Genomic DNA, 24,134 nt, shown 5'->3' on the forward strand with positions numbered 1-24,134 from the left:
GTCGCACCGCGCCTACACCGAAGCCGCGGCCGACTGTGCAGCACCGTGGACAACTCAGGTGAGCGCCATCGCACTCGACCACCTGGCCGAGCAGCCGTCTGCAGCCACACGCGCCCTCCTAATTAGCAGTGGTGTCGGTGCCTAGCCGCGCAGTCACAACACGCCACCCGCTGCCGCCGCCGGTACTACTCGGCCGCCTGTTGCCCGCGACGCCCGCGCTCGCGATCCGCTCCCGAACACCGCATGCAGCCCGCGTAAGTCCCTCGCTAACCTAACACAACTACCCGGTCCAATGAGGTGAGTCCCTAACTAACATCTTCTCAAACTCATTTCACCCTTATCGATGCGTTTGTGCTTTGCGATTTTACTTTTCTCTATTTAAAAATACTTAAAACACGAAAATAATTATTTTTTTACTACCGACTTATCTACATGCCGTTAAACTTAACGAGATGCAATCTGCTAATAAATCATTGTTTGTAGCTTGTTCAATTACGTCAATGGAAACGAATAAACGTAAATTTAGATAAGCACAAATGACAAAGTGTAAGTAATAACTAATCAAGTTTTATGTGTGTTGCAACAAGTGTTGAACTTTTTACGGAGAGTGGACTTCAATATCGGAAGCTGAGTACAGTCAATATGTTTGTATATTAGAAACACGTAAATAGTCAAATGGTAATTTGTTGAACAAGCCAGGAAATAATTGTTATGTGTGTATTGTGTTTCATAGCTCTATAGAAGAAATGAACAGGTGTGCATTATAGCTTGATGTGTGACATTTACAACTTATTGTGTGCCCGAAACATGCTATTACCGATGTTTTTCAAATTAATGTTCGTGCGTGTAACATTAGATATTTTTGCCATGTTTGAATTATATTTCGCCGTTATGTAACTACCCGCGTAGTATAAGAATATAATATTTTCGCGAATTAGAAACAAAATTATGTGCATAAATAGCCTGTGTCTTCTTAGTTTGTTGGAAACTAATTATTAGTTGTGACTTTTCAAAACTAGCGCGTTATAATTAAAGTTATATTATATTTAAACTTAGAAAAACTTATCAATGTATTAGAGAAGTAAAATGTTCGCTCTAAATTCCATATTTACGCAGTGTATCGAGACTGAGACAGTCGGCCATTGTTTTGTACTTAAATAAGTCGCAAATTTCCAGCAATTAAGATGTTATCGTAATTATTGCCAAAACAAAGACACTCGCAGTTTGACCTAATTCGATATCTTACAAAACATAATATGTTATACTTTCAAAATCTCAAAATGTTTTAAAGCGGATTTTATATGTCAACCGTGGTGATCATGGCTAGGATTCTAGGATAGTTTTGGTAAAAAACATTTTGGAACCCTGAAGTTTACCGTCTTACCACAAAAACTTTTAAACGTCAGTTTATGCCTTGTCTAAAAATGTGTCAAATTATGACGTTGACATATGGTTAATTTTGCAGCCAAAATTTTATTAGACAAGTGTAAAACAGGGTTTAAAGTTTTTGTAGTAAGGCCCTAAATAGTTCAAATTTTATAGAACGATAAACAATAATGCATAGATGCACAATAAGCAAGAAATGTGTCGGAAGACTTTGTGTAATTAAGTATAGAAATAGGTTCATTTACTCGTACTTTCATACATATGTAGCAGGTTCCTTAGTTCTTTTCTATCGGAAGCTTAAGAAATCCAAAAGCGTTTCAGGTACATTTCTTGTACTTAACATAATATTCTATAAAGATACTCAATAAAAAGTAACTTGATAATGAAACAATTGATGCTATTTTGAGATTTATTGAGGCCAGTTAAATACGGAATAAAATATGTACCAGTAGTTAGTTACAATGATGTTATAATAATTATTATACCTTAGACACAGCTAATACAATAATTTCTAGTTCACTTGGACTTCGATAATTTGCATAACTAAACTTCATCTATGATATTCTATTTTTACTTTTACATCATAAGGTATTAGGAATTCAAATTTTCAAGGGTTTAAAAGGGTCGAACAGAACTCAGAAGTTAGTTTTCCATAAGTTTCTCTTATTTATTTTGAGTTCCATATTAATGAGAGCAGGGTGACTGAACAAATATTTAAATACAGGTTTATTTGCTTAGGTGGCATAGCTACCATACTGCTGCAAAAGAAAATTATACAAGTATTAAGTTAACTCTTTATCTCAAAGAATCATTTAAATACCTTTGCAGTTTTATCTTAATAAAATATGTGACTTATGTTTAAAAACTACAGCACACATTATACAGGTAGGGTATAAGATAATTTCTTGCTAATTAGAAATTTTAATATAGTCCCCATTTTCCGAATTTTCCTTAGACAACACTTGCAAAACCGACAATTATGGCACTTTGACTGTAAGGCTGCTTTGAAGTGGGTACCTAATATAACAACATTTCTGCATACATCTGACGTTCATATTTGTCCTACTAACCCATCAAGTTTAACAAGGGACAAACAGAATATTTTTATTCCTTTACACCTTTAGTTTTACTATATCTTTCCATTTTTTTGTTAACTGAAATCCACAATGACTTTTTAACTTCATCTTTCATTGCTCATTCGAAATTAACCAACATGGTTTGCAGTAAGTAAATAAAAATAAACCAGAAGTTCATATGAGTGAAACTTTTAACTTACAACTGTCAAAACTAGGAGTTCAGTTGGAGAATGGCAATCAAGAAATGGCAAATATCGCATATAATTAATCGTGCCGTAGATTCCTAACAGTCATTAAGTAACAACTTAGCTTAGGAGGACTTACGGCCAAATATTGAAACGCTACTCAATTTAAGAGACTAGGCAAACACCACTATTCTCGTCACACTTACATAAACTGCAGAAATATAACTACAACTTAAAGTAACGTTTGAGTATTTCGAGGTAAAGCATAAAACACGGCTGAGTTTTATTTATGGGAACAAATATAATGACCACCATAAAATGCTTTGATACCCTTAGTTTTGCAACCAGAAAAATCTACTGAACACCAGAAAAATAAAGTCTAAAAATGTAATAGTACCAGCTATTTTAGTCACGACTTCACTTTAAATTGTATTCGACCACCAAATTTAGTAAATGATCACCAACTCTTGACGACCAAATTAATGTATTATTTTTGCCTAAATAAGTCACTGTGATTGCCATAAAATGTAGGCTTATTATCAAATAAAGTATTATGATGCCATATTAAGTTATGTGTCCGGCTTGCAATGCATGCGTGAGTGTCAGTATGACGAGTGACAGGGGAAAATGGAAGAAAATGACATATTGCGCCGACCCCAAGTAAAATTGGGAACAGGGCAGGAGAAAGAAGAAGAAGAATGTGTTTCTCAATACACTCCCTCGAAAACACACTCTTATCGCACTGTTTAGAGGCATGCAATAGACAATTTTCCACCCTAGTGCAGGAAAAGGGTCCCCATAATGTAATTACATTTATTGTATCAGGCCGAACTTATTTTTTTGGAGTCAGTTTACTTAAACAGGATAGCAAGATGTAAAAACTTTGATTATCATTTTATATTAAAACGCTGGTATAATTTTGATGATCATTCACTACTTTTGGTGATCATTTACTACTTTTGGGATAACAATGATTTATTTGGACTCATTTTGCTTAAATAGGATAGCAGAATGTAAAAACTTTGGTTATCATTTTACTTTAAAATGGTGGTTTAATTTTGGTGATCATTTACTATTTTTGGCTTGCGCATGATTTATTTTGGAGTAATTTCACTTAAATGGGATAGCAAAGTGTTAAAACTTTGGTTATCATTTTACATTAAAATGCGAGTTTCATTTTGGTGATCATTTACTATTTTTGTCTGCTATTTGTTACTATTTCTGGTGATCAGTTAAACATAAGCCTTTATTTATATACTAAGCCACTTGAGTACTTTAACGTCAGATCGTGTGCCGGTAGACATTGGTCCGTTCATTCTATTACTAATACCACTCATAAAAATGCTGTTGAAGATGTAATCCATCCCATCATCATAAAATTGACGTCGGCAGTAAAAGCAGAGGTACCGACGTGTCCTATATAGCAGTCAGGAATGCATTATACACTGTACTTCGGTTTTTATCAATTTATTGTTTTGTGTCTTGCTATGGACAATTTCTACTCTCTATCCATCGAGATTTGATCGGTTTTCAGCTTTCATATATGAATTGATCGATGAATCGCCTTTTATTTATTTTTTAAATGAAAAGATAAAAGTTATTTTCAGGAAGTAGGCTAAAATCAGCAATTTTCGAAGATCAAATTTACAAAACACAGCCCCCAAAACGCAAGCAATTCACCACTTCCTATGTGCTTTTGCTGGCAAGAAAAAGTGATGAAACATACTCCCCAGCAATTTGAAATTTAAAATCGGAAATAAGAAAAGTTTATGCCATTTGAAGATGATTACTTTAACATACATACCTAGTACCTTCTGAGATACATATCTGACCTTTTTTTTTTTTGGGAGGGGGAAATCCTCATGGACTTCCTCCGCCTGGGGAAAGGCGGAGGGGTATGCCGGACTCCTACCGGCTAAAACCCCCTTGTGTCCTCCTTGCACGTGTGCGCGGGGCCGCGGGAATCCAGATTCTTCCGCAGCATACATATCTGACCTGCCCCAAGCTAAGGTTCAAAGCACTTTGGTGTTGGCGTGCCAACGCACGCCAACACCAAAGTGCTGCAGGTTCGATTCCCACACAAAATAAGCAACCGTCTGTTGTTACATGTTTCATAATAAAACATTATATGACTGAGATATTATGTTTGTAAATACACCTACGGTACCCTAAGAAAATGCTGGTAAGATTATTTTTCTAGGAAATAAAGAAAAAATTGTAAAATGAAGTATGAATTAAAATTCGTGAATATTTTTTTTCTGTTTTTTGTGTTGAAAAGTTTTGCTAATTTGCTTACAACTTTGTTTTATACAAAACTGTGTGCTAAATAGCCATACTGATTTTCCGATCTAAAAAAGTTAGTTTTACCTACTGCCGCTCACCTCTTGCATTTTCCAATGCATAGTCATATATTTATTCATTATACACATAACAATTTTCTATCCAACGCGTCACATTCATATTGAATTTGAATAGGTCTTTATTTTATAATAATGTTATAAATTAATTCATATTCAGACCATAACACCTTTTATTATGCCACATGTCGATGCTTTTGCCCGCTGCGCAGTACCAACTAGTATTAATAAGTATTAGCAGTAATTATCCGTAATTCTGTAACTCCGTAAGATCCGTGCAGGTGCACAGATCTAGTGCTTTTGCTTTATAGCCTATTTGCGTGATAATCGACCATTAGGATGAGAGTACAGCTCTAAAGTTTAGGAAAGAGAAAACGAATGATGTTAGAACCATATACGTCGATGTTACGTTTAAGAGCTGTGAGGCTAATGAACTCGATTACTTAATGTCAACTTGTCTTTAATAGATTTCAGTAAAAGTTGATTTCTTTAAAATAGTAGAGAGCGTCAAGTAGCAACAACTGGGGTTAAGCCCTGGTTTGAACCTCATTAGAGCCATTTTTACATGTTCACTAAATTGAAATAGATTAAAAATTAGTTAAAACATATTTTCGTAATTTCAAAACGATATAACACTAATACTATCTACGTTGAAAAGCTGGTAACAATAGTTGTTGTTTCATACGTCAGTCACAATTCGGTTCGCGGCCATCTGGAGCAATTGAACGATATTGCATATCTATTGATTTACGCTCCCGAATCAAGACAAAAAGGCCACTACGTATAAAATATTGATACACTAATACACGATATTGTACGCAGTTCAATCATCGTAAACTATTAGTAGTTTTTGATCTATTTGGCTCGCAGAACTCAATACCCATAAATGTCTTCGTTTTACTGCGTAAGTGAACACTTGAATAATTCTGAAATATTTGACTGCTTTAAGGAGTACTTAGGTAGTTGGCGGGACTAGCTTTTTTGTTACATTATGAACTTTTAACTGGAGAGAGCTACCTTATTTCGTAACTTATTTGATGAGGTAAATGAACCACCACTTTTTTCTTGTAGATAATTAGTATTTCAAATGAGTGTAAATATCATAAACTTATAGGTACTCTAAGTTTATTAAAATTGTAATCTTAATTGTTCTGCGTATTGTATTTAGGCATTCCATTATTAGCTAAAAAAAAACGGTTTCAATATGGTTCAGTTGGTATTTAATTAAAGTTGGTAAACACCATTACAGCTACTTAACTAGTTAGTACTTTATTAAAAAATTTATGAACGGAGTATTATTTAAAGTTTTATGTTTAGCTGCAAAATCTATTCACCAATTTGGCGAATGTAGTGGATATGTTAAACTATTTAATACATAATATTTGCACGTCTCATTAACAGACGCCCAAATAATTCATATGTGAGATGACTTATCCAAATAAAGGTATTTGTGCAAATAATATAAAAGACTTCTAAATTTCTGCTAGTGAGAATACCCAGTAATGGCAATTACCAATAAAAGATCTGTCGATTCGCTTACAAAAGATAGAATTTGACATGAGTAAGGTGAACTTCCTATCTCCAGTTAGCAAAACCACAGATAGTTTGAATATTGGGAACGTCCGTAAGATAGCCGTCATTTCTCCGGCAAGTTTCACGGTCAAGCCAATGAAATGTTGTGATCAAACTACCTCGGGAAAGTTATAAGTTTACTTGACAAGTATACCGGGACACTGGTTTATACCTACTAGTTTGATCTAATCTATATTGGAGTAGAAAACTAGACTTGTAAGTACCTATCATTAATAGTTTCTCTTCGCATCTGTAGCCGGAGAGTGTGTAATTGAGGAATATCTTCTAATCTGTGAGTGTTATGTGTGCCGGGACAGAGATACTTACAAAAGGTACTAAGTTTTCTTCTAAGTAGTCATACGCATTTAGGTGATTCTCCAAATTCTCGAAATTGTGAAATCCCGGATAATGTTAAAAATGCTAAAGTAACTCCGTCTGTTTGTCCTACTTCTGTGCCAAAACTTTAGAACTGTTGCTACATAAATAGAATAGAGCCTGAGAAAGGACATGGGTAACTTTTAATCCTGTTGCGGGAAGTTGTTCCTTAGTGGCGCAGGTGGCTCCGCAAGAAACGGCTAGTTGTCGATAAATCATGGTACATGGTAAACTTACAATTCTCGTGTTCTATGTTAACCACTTAGCAGCAAATTCCTAACGTGATTATCGTGTGCAGCATTTCACCATTATGCATTGCTTTCTAGAAAAATGTTACGCACAATTTGTTATCAACTTACATACAAATTGCAGCGAACGAGATACACGCCGGATGAGTACAACCGACTTAATTATATACTAACTGTCGTACACATGCGGTGTTAATAACTTATGTGCTTCGTTACCAAGTTTTGATTTGATGAAACCCGCTGATTTGCCTAATTCAGGAGGCTCCGAGTCTTGGTGTGGTGTTTCAGCACAAATTGTGCGCATCCTACTTAATGTACGTGAGAAACTGAATTACTCGCAAGTTTATCAATGCCGTAGTCATTGGAGTCACCTGGATCTCGAGTTCTCGCGTTATCTAGCTCATGAAGCTCCACTTAAACTCATTATGTAGTTGGATGCGATCCTAGCTTCGGTTATAACATTATTTATTATTATAGCGCGATATAGCTTAGCTTACGTTCGCATGTCTCGCAAGGATCGAAGGAGATGGCTCTAAAAATGTTTATGCATTATAAAATGATGGGTAAGCTTGGAGTGAACTGCCTTGTTGATCTTCACTTTGTATACTTATTCTAGAAAACTGTCTGTGTATACTGGCAAGAGCCATTTATGAAAACGGTGTTTCTAAGTGTGTAAATAATTTCTAGCCGCCTTATCACAAACGGTTGCGAAAACAATGACGTCCGTGTAGTTTAATACAACGTTAATATTATTCTATTTGTATGTACATACGTCATATGTGTAATGTTATAAGAGAACTGAAAGCATTTAGGTTCTTTAATAGAATCAATTTGACGACAATGCAGCGTCAAACAAAGTTACATTGTTATAGTTAGATAACGTTGGTAGTTAATCACGAAAGCGGATTCGATATTATCGAGATTATTTTCATTAACTTTTTTAATTAAAGTCATTTTGTAACGGAGATGTTTACATAAAAGTTTAGCTCAGATTTTCTAATCCAGAATAATATTTGAGTAAGCGTATTTAAGTATGTTAAGTTATGAATCTCTGTCGATCAAGAGAATGACCGGGTAACAATTTACCTATTATAAAGACTATAAACGCTAATGAGATGTCAAATATTTGTATAAAAATTTCTTAATGAGTACTTAAATATCTGAGTTACTATGCGAGCTGAATAATTACTAGTGAGTCAGTGATTAATTTTAAAATTTCATGTCATGTCATTTTTAATAAGGCACCTTGTAAGAAAAATAAATGAAAATATATCTGTTTTATATATCAGTAAAGAAGGAACAATCCTGTAAATGTATAGAGCGTAAAAGTGCATATAGACAATGCAAGGTACACCTATTGTAACTGCAATTCTTACGTATAATTGACAAGATTACGTGGTCTCCGTGGTTCAAAGTAGGAAACAGTTCGTTGAGTATCGCGTTAATGCTGATATTAGCAAATCTCACTGGCTGACGGCAACTTATACGATTCCAAGTTTCCTAGTAGTCGGACCGGGCGCGCCCACGCACCAGCCAATGTAGATTTCTCATTTCTCTCACAGGAATCTATGGCACGATTTCTATTAAATACTAGCTGACCTAACAAACTTCGTATCGTTTAAACCTTCCCTAGACCTTTAAGATCATTTTAACATCAAACTAAGCCAAATCGGGCCAGCTATTGTCAAGTGTTACTGAGACTAAAGAACAGCAATTCATTTTTATATAAGTATAAGAAGATAGAATATAGGATAAGTAGATAGAAGATTATACTGTTAAACTAAATCAATGAACACCTGTTCTACAATAATATTTATAGCGGACTCGGAGTGTCGACCAGGCGGCTTGACAAGCGTGTCCTGACACCATTGTCTTCGTTTTGTAAGAATTAGTGGATATCGCACCCTGATTCACAACCAGAATGTCCGACAAACAATTCGTTCAAGGACTTTTTCGTATCGACTTCCTATCGAGGCTTTTAAATAGAAGTCTGTTTCGTAATTTGTGCACCTCATGGCAAAGAATTGTTATAGAAATGTACCTGTTACTTGTTTTATGAAATCATTAAAAAAAGTTTTCATTGTTTCAGTGGGGACGCAGGATACATTTCAACAAACTACGATATGAGGAACAACGTGAAGTGAGTACCTTGTCTTATTAATAACAAAATTGTTAGTTACCAATCACGTCATTTCTAACAAACTATTATACCCAGCTATGTAAGAAGTCGCGTCGCACTTGTAATTCGTATAAACTCAATACTAGATTACTATTGCGTAATGGCTTGGAACGCCTTCGTCAGTAAATTGACAGTTTATCTCGGACAGTCTAAGCAATCTTCATTAAAACCGTTGTATTAACGAGGTAGTTAGTAGTTACACGTGCTCATCACAGCTGGGCTACGGAAAATGGAAACTGGTCTTTCGGACCTAATCCTCTTACTACTCAACGGCCTTAGATTACATGTTCGAATATAAACACGTACCTATTTGTCACATTATTTTTATTATCGTCCCAAACTACGTTTTTATAATTTACCCATTATCCATTATCAACGTCAAGTCAAATGTTTTTTAGTTATTTTCAAACGTTTATGCCATTGAAGAACAACACAGCGTGACGCCGTATTTATGTACTATTCGACCAAACTATTCTCTAAAGTTTGTCGCAGCGAGATAATAATATGTAAATTACCTATTAAGTATTGCTATCTAACGAGGTTCATCCACTTATCTCGAAGTTCCCACAATTTATACATTATAAATAGTGTGCCCGCGGCCTAACTTACACACTGTTTGTTTCGAAACTACAAATATCTACATATTTTAGTGAGAAAATGTGCCTACGGTTCAGTCAAACATTTTGTAGTGTAGTATTTCCTAACTTATGCTTCATTCTTGGACATTATTATACCTTCTTACTATTTAATTATTTTAAACAGGTATGTGAGTTTGTGTCTAAGAGCTGATCTTTAGATTATTTATTACTGAAAATTGTTTGAAAACGACTTCATATGTTAATGTCATGGGATATATCGGGTGTGTCGTTCATAATCACATTAAATGAAGTCGATTAACACAAAGAAAAAAGAAAAATACGCAAAAATAAAAAAATGCATTTTTCTAACAAAGTAAATAGAATAAAAATGTGCGAAAATTAGAACACCATATAGAAGTCAGTCATTACAAACAGTTGAAATTCTCCCTTGAAAACTGACAGCTGTCAACTGATCAAAACATTCGATACTCCTAACAGCCCTTTCACACGGCAGTCCAGTTTTGCGGGACCGGCATTTTACTGCATCCTGCAAAACTGAACTACGTGGGAACACAGCGTCCGTTTTTGCAGGATTCCCGCTTTTTACTGGACGAACGATCCAGTATCAAGTGACAAAACCGAATCGCACAAATCGACGGGAACAGCATTTTGCAGGATCCTGCATGCGGTTTGCTCGTGTGAACACTAGCATATAATATCTTTTGCGATCAAACGGGATCCTGCAAAAAACGGTATCCTGCAAAAAACTGGACTGCCGTGTGAAAGGGCCGTAACTTTATCTCTGCTTTACACATGATGTTGTAAATTATGAAAACGAAAAATGACTCCTGTGGCTAAACCACTGAATGGATTATGTTATTTTTTTTACAATTCGCTATAGAATATCATGAAGTACATGTGATAGAATTTAATGTGATTATGAACGACACACTCGATATTTTATTCGCTTACGGGAAGTAGTCCCCCTGAACGCAGCTGAAAGCAAGAGAAAAACTTAAAACTGAAAAAAATATGTACCAATGTGTTTTAGTTTTATTCTAGGAAGTACTTAGATAGTATTTACCCAAACGTTTAATACTTTACGTAAAAAAATGCGCAGCGTGGAATTTTAATCAGAATAGTATACATTCAAATAAGGTTAAGAAGTTAAGTTTAAAATAATTACATCATGTACGGTTACATACTATCTGCACGTTAGGTTAGATTTTGATTATCCAATGTTTTTTTTATATCTTAGACCACGACTGTTAGTACCAACCCAGGTATTTTTGAATACTGGCAACCCGGAGTTTCCCATTTTGAACGCACGAAAGTTGCCTTATAATAAGAAGTATCATTACTCTAGCGCCAAAGTGGTACTTCAAGAGATTACAGCTCAGGTTCAGATCTGACATAATTTACCTATGTACACGGACATACCGCGTACGTAATATAAACCTCCAAAGTCCGCGGTACGTTCTCAAAATTAAGAGTTACATATGATGTATTTGACACAACCCAAATGATATAAAACACTTCTGGGTTTGTTATGATAGCACGGCTAAATGATTAGCACCTTTTCTTCTAAGTGTGATTTTACGTCATTGTTTTTGTGATCTCCGCGTCCGGCAGTTTGGCACCTAATTTCAATCCCTACTAATATTATAAATGCGAAAGTAACTCTGTCTGTCTGTTACGCTTGCACGTCTAAACCACTGAACTGATTTTAATAAAATTTGGTACAGAGATAGAGTTGACCTTGAGAAAGAACATAGGATAGTTTTTATCCCGGACTTTTGAAGAATTCTCTTGGAAACGCGTTATTACCGAACTCTAGGCGGGCGAAGCCGCGGGTGGAAGCTAGTACTTTATAAATTATTCACATTGCTCTGATTAACGTAATTTCTGTGTCCCGAATACATTTCCTCTTCGAAGGCAGTTTGAAGGCGTGTTTGACTTTTCATTCCCCATCGGATATTTACCGGAGCGATTTCAACCTAAAAGCTGAGATCGAATTTTTTGACGAATATTTTTAAAGACTGCTGCTAATTTTAGCTGGGATACTTTTGAGTAAGTCATTTTATATCTTGTTATGGTTTGTGGCAAAGCAAGAAGGCAGGTCCTGGAAATATTCAGCACTAAAAGAAATAGTAGCCTATAGTGTTTCTCGATTAATGGGACATCTAACATTGAAAGATTTTTTTTAATCGGTTCCGTAGTACCCAACATTTGCGCGTTCAAACAAACGCTTCTCCAACATAACAATACTATAGCATAGATTACAAAATGTACAAAAATTACTATACTCCATACTTTGTAGTGGCATCGCGCAAGAAACTAGCAATTAAAGGGCAATCAGATATAGCATGTGACGTCACAAGCTCGTGTGACAAACACATAGAGTTGTATGTGGTCGTGATGGTTGGCCGGTTACAGGGCAATGCCGGCCATGCTAATAGACAATATTGGAAAAATAAACACCTGCACGTTGTATCGAGACAACCTTTTTCCTCCTTTGCCTGAGAAAATTTTAGAACGATAATATTATCATGACATTGGGGCAATGAATCAGTCATCTTTACACATAGATAAAAAATAGCTATGGTCTTCAAAAATATTACCGGCATAGAATATTTCCTCTTACGCATCGAGAAAACCGCAGAAAATATTATGTATATTAGAATATAATTATAGAAGCCACGTGTTATCTAATAATAGCAAAATCTTGATAACCACAAAACAACAGGTAAAAAATAGCAATTAAACAAAAATATTTTATTAACAAAAACTATTTTGGTTTTGTGGTATTTTTTTTCATTCACACCGCAAGTTTTGTGGGTGTTTTCCATGTGGCATACCAAGTAGTTTTTGGTGTTCAATATCAAATGTTTTCCTCAAAAAGATTGATGGTCCAAGGTTTGGAAGTTTCCTGCCGGGGTTATTCGAAAGAGTCACCACGATCCTGGTACACAAAGGGCGCTAGAAGGACAAGCTGCACGCATAGCGGAAGGGGTCATTTTATGTTCACCGTAAAAAAGGCATTTTCTGATGATTTCCCACCTTAAAAACTTCTGTCAGTTTGACTTTATTCGCTTTATTCCATGCAATGGGGTTCATTCGGCGTGGGTGTTAAGCTTACTGAACTGCAGGTACTTTGACCCTATTCTTATCTTCAGACGTAAGAAACTTATGACATCATTTATAAGTAGGTTTGCTTCCTCAGGTGCAGTGAAGTGCTCTAATTTGTACGAACATGCAGGAGATTTACAAGAGCTTACCTAGGTCTTACCTAGTTCGCTATTTTATTTTGATATCAAACTGGAGCAATTGACATCATTACTTCCCCTATTCAAGCTTTGACTTCATAAAAATAACATACATATGGTTATTTTTCTAACGAAGTTAGAGTTACTTAAAAAAATATGGAAAAAGCGTTTACTTTTGTCTAATTACTTTGTGTGGTATTTGAACAGGAAGATTTTGAACTAACTTAAAATTCTGCAACTAACCACACTAAACCGCAATTATAATTTTGGCTTTAAAAAAACTAGGAATCATCAATGCGGAACAACTTGATGAAGACTATTAGTTTCTTTATGTAAAACCGCACGTCAGTCAGTAGTTCATATATTATTGAGTGATGAGTTATGCCTACATATGGGAGGATGATATTCGAATAACTAAAGGTTATACTCAAGGTCATATACAAGTTAAGTTTGCTAACTTATTAGCTGGCCAACCGCAATCGCTCAACCGCTAGATCAAGATAGAGGTGTCGAAAAGAAAAATATTATTAGTGAAAATGACGATAATAGAGAAATTCGACCATTGGGTTAGGTATAAAAAACTACTTTTAGAAACAGAGGAAAAGTAAATGCAATGGCAGTCAAACCCTTGGAGGAGAGTTCTCGTCATTGGAGGAGTTCCCTCAAATCTTTTTCGCCATCATCTTCAGGATCCCTCCCTTGTTTCTTTGAGAGTTGCTCTCGATATCTCAAGGTTTCTTCAAATCTTGAACCTGATGATAATTTAGAATTAAACCCTTTCGAACTAGTTAAGAATGGTTCAAATCGGTTGGTAAATGGAGTATTGAGAAAACATAAAAAAAAATTCAAACATCCGAATTGAAAACGTCCTCCTCCTTTTTGGGGTGTCGGTTAACAACAATGGTGCTCCACCTTGAAAGCCTCAACAGCAAATACATAAGTAAATATGATTAGCATGACGGGTTTGTAAGAACATCTATTGTTATTCATAAAACTGATGTGATAGTTCGTTGAACTGTTGAACTTATGCAGGCGTGAGTAACGGTCGAGCTCGGTGTCCTGGGCGCGACTCCACGGACCAGTCCTGGGCACCGTTACCCACATAACCGATCACATGGACAATTTATTTAGAATTTTTATTTGGTCCTTTCACTCAAACTCATTGTGTTTGGATTAGTTCCAACCATTGTATGCAATCTAGAAAGCGGATTCAATACTCGTAACGCGGTTTATTGAATAGTTAATGCCTTCGCACTATAGAAAATTTTTAGCACGCTCCACTGGTCAAGGCAGTTGTATCCTTCAATATAAACAAAAGTAACAGCTGATGCGTTAATTTAGCTTGACAAAAACCTATTTTCTGTTCTATTATGACGGTCAAAAAGGTTTAATGACCTCATTGAAGACAATGAACTTGTCAAACCGGTCTACGAGTGGCTGATAAAAAATCTCAATACGGTAATATCCAATGACATCGGATCTGTTAGTTGCATAACAAGTATTGCGTTGGTGTTGCGCGACAGGTTGTTACTCCCGCTAAGCACTGCATGACCCGCCGCCTGACAGCGCGCCAGGGGTGCCTCCAGCCTACATAATGGATAACTCTATTGTCCCTCACTCCCTGACACACTCCGCGTTGGGCCCAACACTATCAATCTTTTTTGAACTAATATCAAGCGAAACGACTTTATTTATTTGCCCTTGGAGAACAGAGAATAAACGTAAATAACAAAAGACGAAACGGGGACAATTAACCTGTCTCCTTTATCCATATAAAACGGTGGCGTCTTTGCGTAGCTAGGCACTTAATTGCTTCACTGTTTAATTTCCTCAAGTGATTTCTTTACCTTGAACGTTGCTCTGTTCAATATTTTGTGCTTTACTGTGGAAAAAATCCAATGGCAGCACGATGGCCGTTCTCATTGATTTCTTGTGTAATTTTTTGTCTGTTCCATCACTTGAACTAAGACGCATAAAACATTGTTTTGTGTAGTCAATAAACCGCTTAACATTATTATAAAAAAATAACGCAATGTTTTCAAGGTACTTACATAAAACAAAAGTAGGATGCAGTTAATAGAATAGAGACAATCGTATTGCTATTCAAATACAAGACATTTATACTTGCGTTTATATTCCCATGCAATGATTATCTCAGGTACTTATATCAATAATGAGTAAACTAGCCTTCGAGTATCACGATGGTTTTATTGTAAACAATCGCCGATCCGCCTTCATCGAGTACTAAACACGGTACAGGTCTGTCTGTAGGTAGGTACCTACTATTTACTTAGGATTTGACTATGACAACAATACTTACAAAATATACTTCGAATCATTCTTCTAGAGAACATCAAAAGGACCTTAAAACACTTAAGTGGGTGATACTCATTCTGCAGTCGTTCTTCCGGATGTAGAACACATTTTTGGAATGTTTGGGCTCATTGGGTAAATGTGGGACACCAGCACGACGAATTTGTTTCCATTATATTTTTGTCTGCTTACTAGTATTTACGATTAAATACATAACTTAAAGCTATTAAAATTATTTTCTATACTTTTGTAATCTTGATAATTTCTACACTTATGTTTTAATCAATCGTTGTGGCAAATTAAATTCTTAATACATGCTAAATTTAAAAACCGTTATATCCAAATGGGAAGTATTAATGTTATCTAAACAGCGATTCGATTCGACGTCGCCAAACCGTGTTTTTATGCGAATGGGAAAGACGCCATTGTTTTGACAAACAAAGTCCTGCAAACTATAAACCATAACAGTAGACCAGTGTGCAAATCGCTAAAACAATATGAAACCGTATTTCTTACAAATGCACTGATTGTTATAAGTATGTACATTTTTAAAACTAGGATCAGCTAGAAGTTATCTATGATGTAAAAATTATCAATTGTATACCTACAAGTACGAGAACATGAAATTAACTACCAATACAATAGTAACTTTATGTATAAGACGTGACGGACACAAAAAAGATCTAATTTGCCAATTAAGAAAAATAACCCAATTAAGGTTCTTTGGTAAATGATGGGGCCATTTCAAGGAGTTAGTACAATATAAAATGGTTAATTGATTACAGACAAACTAACGCTTAACTGAAAATGTTTACAACTGAAAGGGAGGGCGCTAGAACGAATCGCTCGGGAGTGAGGAAGATAGTCCAGCTGTGGCAATTGGTATTCCTAATTCACTTTATTTCCTAATGAACTAAAACGTCGGCCACCGAGGTCGGTTTAACTGTCGGTCTTCAATGGTTAAAAGGGCAATTTACATTTCTTCGACCGACTTTAACTAACGTACCTAGTTAGTGATCACAGCGAAAATTTTGACGAGTTACCGATTTCCCACGTTTGTCATACGAATTATATACGATTCAGATTTTCGTGCACGTGTTATTTGCTGGATATAAGTAGGTGATTGGACTTCAACCAATTATTTTATATACTCGACTAAACGACCTGTAGAAATTGTTATTCAATTAAATTATGAAACAGTAATGTGGAATTGGCAGTTAGCATGAAAACTCATATCCAGAACTATATAATCGGCACTAAAATAACAGAAAATATAGTAAATATAGTTTTATAGCAAGTTGTGATTTTGTATAATTTTCATACAAATAAGCATATGGGACCCCATTTGATAAAAGGTATTTCAGAGTACCCACAACAGTAGAACATTGAGCGTGACCATCAACAAAACTCAAACACGATTTTCAATTTGAGATGGTTTTGGTGGATCGAGGCCTCCGCTCAACCTCCCCTCAAGATCCGCTACTGATCAGACTTAATTACTGAGCGAATATTTATCTTATCACTGATTGTTGACCAAGGTGGGTTCTAATACTGCGATACCGACATAATTGCTTTATTATCTTCATCTGTCAATATTCAATAAACCCCCTCCCAAAATTCTAATGAAAATTTTACAAAAGTTAATACCGTCTCTTACGAAATCGATCCAAGTTAAGATAGTCTTAAGTAAATTAATTAACAAGTCAATATTATGAGATAAATTATATAGAAAAGATAGCTGTTTCGAACGGATTCACCCACGTTCCGAAGAACTCAACTCACATACCCTCGTTTTATCACAACTTTAGGGAAAAAGTTCAGGTTTCTCAAGATGTTATCCTTTACCTTTACTTAGACATTGGTGCCAGAGATATACTTAGAAAGTAGGTACATAAAAATTGGATAAGGTGCATTGTTACTTGCCTGACTGACCTGGAATCGAACCCGAATGAGCAGGCACTCGTGTTTGAGAAGCTGGTGCTAAACCAGCCCAATAACATTACTCAATCTTAATTAACATAAATTATTGTTTTTATATGACTTATTGAATTCTAATATTACCAATTAATTAGTAAATTCGATTTGTTTACATAGGTTCTAACCCTAGAAAATGGGCTAACGATCCATAACCGTGGGAATACAGACCTAGCACCAACGTCTTAAGGTCCATTTTAAATGGAAACCAGTGCTGCCTCTCACCAGCCGCAGTTTAGGGCAGTTTTATCTAGTATTTTAGTTGTACAATGAGGTATAAACTATATAAACGTTGGGTTCACGTTTTAAGTACCGTGTGCCACTTCTGTAGTTCCTATTATTTATTCCGTGGTAACATGAGTCGCTTGAATATTGTAGAATGATGGAGTAGGTTGGTAGTGCAGTAGGTCGTGCCCGAGGGGTGAGTGTAAGTAATGTATCGTTTGACGAATGTCAGCCAGCCTAAATAAAAGTCCGTAAAGGTCAGTCAGGGTTGCACCTGCCACCATGCGCCATGCTTCCTCCGCTAAACTAATTGAATCTCGCCACATTCAATTTTGTTGTATTGATTCCCGGAATTAATTAAATTTCCCCTTTAAAGCTGTGGGTGAATGTGTAAGCATTCAGTTAAGGCACGTGCGAGCGAAGGCAGTATGTAACATAATACCTTAGTCAAAGGATTTTGCTCCGTTAATTTGTATTTCTCGGAAATCACAGATTAGAAAAGTAGTAGTTGCACACGAGTACGTTTGAAATAAATACTTATTATTCCGGTGTTGATGTAAGGTGAGCTGCAGTAATGCGAAAGCAATTCGGTCCCACTCATATTTCCCTACTTAGTTGCCGGTCGGTATCAATATAAAGTCAGTAGCGGCTAACAAGAAAAACAAAACTTGTTACACAAAGATGTAAGCCTCTTTGCGACCAAGACTTTAAAAGAGTTTTCTTTAAATCCCCATAAGATCACAAGAAAGGTTCAACTGGGATCCCCGGCGACTTCTTTTCGTTTAGCACCAAGGAAAATTACGGTTACACGAAAATTGGGTTACCAAAACAAATTGAAAATTTGGAGGCAATTTTCTGCCTCAAAGAACAACCATTCTCAACTTTTTTTTATTCCCATTTTTTACACGACTTTGGTTATTTAGGCAATAAAATCTTTTTTTAATGTAGGTCGGATCGACCACAATCAGGATTAAGCGCAAAGAATATTTGGGATACTGTGAATCTACTCCGAGTTCTTTGTTTCAGACTTCGGTCTTAATTCAGTAGTTATAATTACTGGACATAAACGATGTTTAGTATAATTTACTACATACGAACAAGATTTAATTGTCCTCTAAGGAATATTGTTCCAATGCTTCCATATTGTTTTCAAAATTTAAAAGCAAGCAACGTGAAATGACGCAAATAACAATCCCATAACTAAATTAGTTACACATTACAAAGCCTTCAGTGACTGATCATACTTAAATTCGCAATAAATATGCAATCTTTGAATTATTCACGGCGATAATTTACTATTTACCAACCGTGGAGTTTTCGCTATTGATACGTAAGATAGGTTCGACTGATTGATTGTAAAATAACAAAAGCCGTCGCCTCTGTATCAAGGTAACGTTTCTCAGCTGTTTCAGTTAATTTTTACGAAGGCTTTCGGCAGTTATGATGATGGAGAAAAACGTTCATAGCATGTCGGTTTATACGTAATAATTATTATTGCATATTATATTATAATCAGCCTTTTTGAAGTCCCTATGCGGGACACAGGTACAGAATAAATAGCTCTTCTTACAAAGAAGGAATGAGCGTCAATCACCATGCTTGCTCAAGGTGGATTGGCGATTTTAGACCTGATAAGTCGTTTCCTCACGATATTTTCCTTCCTTACTTAATGGTCAAGAGTGTTATTTTGAAATAACTTCCGTGCTAAAAGTATAATCTTTTCAGGCCTTCGTTTTGGGGCCAGAGGACGAAGATGGAGAAACGGCTGATGTTGGCAGCTGGCGTGACGACTGTCCTCGCCATTGCCTTCCTCGCTGCCTTCGTGGCCACACTCGTGGTGCGATCCTCCACAGACATCAGCGGTAAGTAGCTAAACCAGCCACCAGGGTACGAATCCGGAAGAATGATAAATCTTCAATATGTCGTACAATATAGGTTCACCATAGATCATCTCAGCTCTCATGTCATCAGGACAAAAATGGACACCTTTGTCTAATTTGTACGTACGAGCTTATCTTTGTAGCACTCATACCTACAGGTGTTTCACCCTGATTCCAAAACTTGAGACTGCTTTTTCCAATTTTTGTCCTTGTGTTTAAAAATCCAATGTAAAGTACCCCTTATATGTTATAGTATGTACGCTGCCCGGCTTCGTAGAAAATATCAGGGATAGTTTGCCAAGTTCAAAACAAATGTATTATTTAAATGTTCCCACACAAAACATTATCGTGTTTTTTATTTTGTTGCAATAACAGCTATTATCTATTACAATATTTTATATAAAAGCTACTATAAAACCGAAAGACGACGCAGAAGAAATGACTAATGAGTTTTTAACGAAAAAAACGTACCTATACTTTTTAAATTTAAATTTGAATACCGAATACGTAGGTAAGTTGATCGTCAAATGTTAGGAATGTGCGAGTATGTGTAAACATCCCTAATTGGTGTTTGGATGATAACTGATTATTTCGTTGGTTAATTAGTAGTGAGTCAGTCCTTTTGTTCGTCGTCATACTACCTGTGACTGTGACAGACGCATTTGACCTCACGCGTCAAGGTAAGTTTCAAAATTGTCGCTATTTCCTCGTGAATCTGCAGTGTTTCGTCACAAAGGTATTATTATCAGCAGTAATTTTGAATGGCTATTTAGCCAGCAGCTGATGTTAGATATTGTCCTAACTACGTCCTTGAAAATATAAATATAATTTCCCAGATTTTCAGTCTCTGACTAAAGTTGAAAAATTCAACTCTTTTAAAAAAGTATATTGAGAGTAGAGACAGGATACGTTTTATTTCCTTACCTGTACAAACACAAAACGATATTTCCATTAATAATAGTCAACAAAGCTGAAGCTTGTGAAGTTTAAAAATATTTCATTTAGCAGCAATGGATTCACGCTACGAAACTGATAGGCTTGCCGGCTCACCATTCGGCATTTTCACTTAAATTTCCGGCATTAGATGGAACGGAACCGCCAGTCCCTGCCTCGAGTTGTTTTATTTTTGTATGGAAAGTCACGTGTCCAATAAATTGCTAGCTTCGCCTTCGATACAATGTTTTTAAGCAACGTTATCAGAACGTAAATAATGTATTTTTGTATCGTAATTCGGGGCCAACGATAAGCTTCTATGAAATAAACAACTTTACTTCAAAATAGTTGACCAAGACATCGCTGAGGGTCGTCAATTAATTAATTAATTCGTAGAAATAGAGTTCAACATATCAGTATAAAAAATCCACAAGTCAAGTATGCGCGTACTTATCACGGGGAATTGTTCAATGGGTGGTTTGTTATTTAATTTAATTAAGTAAAGATAAAAAAGGTCACGATATTGTATCTGTATGGATTGTTATCCAGTTGTATGAAACGTTGGCTGCGTTGAGTGTTATAACGAGTGTAGGGGTGCGTGAGAGCGTCGTGTGTCGTTATGCCTCATATTATTATGCCGGCCGGTCGTCAACGCGGAAGCGCGGAACTGCACAGGGATATGACGTGATTAAAATTGCACATCGCTGCGTAACATTGATTTGTGGCGACTTTTAGAAATCTATTATAGTCGTATAGTAAGAGCACGTTTTGATATCTATCAGTAGGGTGAGGTTGCAGGCTCCGGGTCACGTTGTATGTCGCCACCTGATCGCTCGGGCGCACGCACTCGCGACGAACATTACAAATGTAGAGGTCAGCTTTTACAATTTTCTAAATTGTGTAAGGTAAGTATGAAAAGGCTAACAATTGGTTTTCAATCTAAAACCGTTCGTGGCGAGTTTTTGTTTGCGATTGCGACAGGACAAACTAAAATTATTGCTATAGATATCTGTTTTTGTCAACTTGTTCTACTTAATAAGCCCAGACTTTCTAGTTACCAAACCCTTATTTTTGGCGAAACCTGTAATGTAATAAATATTTTTTGTCAGGTCTAAGTTTTATATTTTGACAATCTCATAAGCTTAAGTACTTCACAATTATATCAATTGAATATTAAGTCTAAGAAGTAGGTATAGGTAATTATATCCACTTGTTCAAAAGCTTTCAATAAAAGCTACAAAAAAGTGAGTTATGATTCAGCATAGTACTTAAAATACATCAAAAAACCATAAGCGGAAACCGTAAGTGGAAAATATTCAGTAATGTTATTCCAATCACAAAATAACCATATCCTGGTGCGTCAACCAAAAAAAGTGCATTTCAAGAAAATATGTGTGACTGAACAATCCTTAACGGAAAAACAAAACATGGGCAGCTATGTTTTCCTCTTAGGAAACCACAGATTGGTAAGATTAACATAAACTGTAGAACGAAGACTAGTGTTAAGGATTCGTCATGGTCACACCGTATAATTAGGTAATAACAACCACTTACAGCAATAGAACTTAATCTATAATAACTACATATAAAAACCATGTCAACAATGACGCACAAATTGTAATACTCCACTGACATTATGCAAAAAAAAAAACTCCTGAAACACTGACTCCAAAAAAGTAAACTTGATACTTAATTTTGGACTCGAAACAGGAAAGTCCTGTAGTTAAAAAGGCGGTAAGGCCAAGTTCAACTCGAAATTCGGTCAATAACAACGACCGTGTCAGAAAGGAGTTCGAAAGACGTAAAAATACAAAAAGGTACTTTTTGAATGCTGGCTGCCGACTGCAACTGCGACTTCATGTGCTGCTGCCGTTTCGATCCAAAACGGTTTCGTCCCTACTAATATTATAAATGCGAAAGTAACTCTGTATGTCTGTCTGTCTGTAACGCTTTCACGTCTAAACCATTGAACCGATTTTAATAAAATTGTACAGAGATAGAGTGGACCTGGAGTGAACAGAGGACAGTTTTTATCTCGGATTTTAGAAAAAAATTATTGAAAACACGATACATCCAAACCCTACGCGGGCGAAGCCGCGGGCGGAAGCTAGTGTAAATACCTATAAATACCTATACAAACCAATAGGCTCTTTGTTGACTATGGCCGGCAGTTGGCTTTCAAAACGTACCTTAATACGTTAAAACGCATAAAAATACTATCGACTCATTTTGTACTGAGAAAAGCTTTATTTTGCAACAGCATCCGTTAAGAACACTTGAATGGCGTATCTTCAAGGATTTCATATTCCAAGTATTTATTTGTACACATACAATATTTATTTAAAGTCTTGAAATGCTTAAGAACTTATTTGTTGTTTGTTTATCAAATCTGTGAATCACATTTAAAAGGAGCCATTTGAGAGGATAGGTTTAAATGTTACAATATCCCTTTTAAATTCTAAACTTCAGTATCGACCTACAAATTCTAGGATCTACCTCGATGTAATTAGTTACTTATTCGTTACCGCATTGGTATTTGTGAAATTAAACGCCCTTAATGGCTCCGTCATTTACTTAGTAACCCTTACAAACATTTTTTTAAAAACTAAAACCTGCGAGTTAATCCTGTGATCTTCGCTTCAAAACGAATATATAACTGGATATAGAAACTGTCAAAGTATCGTAATCACAATGCGCGAGTACTCTCAAATATGTTTACTCTAAACCTAGGTAAGTTAGTTCAAAACATAAGTTACCTGCAATGTAATAACTGAACTGGATCACAGTTAACTAAGTTGCAAGTTTAGTCTAGCCTGTATACCGGGTACAATAACTAATAATGAATATAGATTTACTAGGAAAACTTTGTCGACAACGTAATAGAGGCATTTTAGCCAGAATGACAAAATTGCTTATAATGGCTGCCATTATTAGATGCTACAATGACAGGGAGGTGAATAATTGCGGGATATCTGCAATGTGAGCCCTATTTCCCTGTCTATAGTTTGCATACTTTATAAGGCTTCCTAGGAAATCACTGAATTAAAGTTGAATGAAGGCTTGTAACACGAACGCACCCTCGCTGGTGACGACTATGACTTTCTGTAGCATACGTTTGTACGAGTGTACGTGCTCATGCTTGTAATAATGTTTTTTAACCTTTTCACCGCCACGCCATATCGGTATTCCTATGCCCTGTACGCCAAGCCCGAAAATCTTAATTAAATATCTACTAAAAAATACATAAAAGTAATGATTTAATAGGTTTATTTTGTATTTTTCTGCGACCTGTTTTTTGTCGAGTATAGCCGTCGTTGGCGCACAGGGCACGCTTGCTCATGTCGGCTATAGCCGACATTGGCGTTCAAAAGGTTAAACATTAGCTATTCACAAGGGGTAATAGCCCAATGGCTTCAGTGTCGGCATGCGGTTAAAAAGTAAGGAGTACCATTCCCTTTGCAGCTACTATTGGCGTGAATCCACTTTACACGCACGCAGATTTTCCTATTTTAGGAGGTTAACTTATTAATGCGCAACAGATGTAATAGTAATCTTTATTAAAAAAAGATATATGTAGTTCTTATTGC

At 36.0% G+C, this 24,134-nt stretch overlaps 1 protein-coding gene across 3 annotated transcripts in view; it reads left to right on the plus strand.

Moving 5' to 3' along the window:
• Positions 1 to 24,134, plus strand: part of LOC124644865 (neprilysin-2) — a 34,073-nt gene continuing 9,939 nt past the window's right edge. Inside the window, exons 1-3 of one of the 3 annotated variants that reach the window (XM_047184497.1) lie at positions 1 to 58; positions 9,289 to 9,339; positions 19,460 to 19,596. In XM_047184497.1, coding sequence (XP_047040453.1) covers positions 9,323 to 9,339; positions 19,460 to 19,596 — 154 coding nt within the window. In that variant the 5' untranslated portion in view covers positions 1 to 58; positions 9,289 to 9,322. Of the gene's footprint in view, positions 298 to 9,288; positions 9,340 to 19,459; positions 19,597 to 24,134 lie in introns of all 3 variants that reach the window. The other 2 variants (XM_047184496.1, XM_047184495.1) reach the window with 2 other exon arrangements.

Source organism: Helicoverpa zea, chromosome 31 (assembly GCF_022581195.2).
Source record: "Helicoverpa zea isolate HzStark_Cry1AcR chromosome 31, ilHelZeax1.1, whole genome shotgun sequence".
Taxonomy (NCBI): Eukaryota; Metazoa; Arthropoda; class Insecta; order Lepidoptera; family Noctuidae; genus Helicoverpa; species Helicoverpa zea.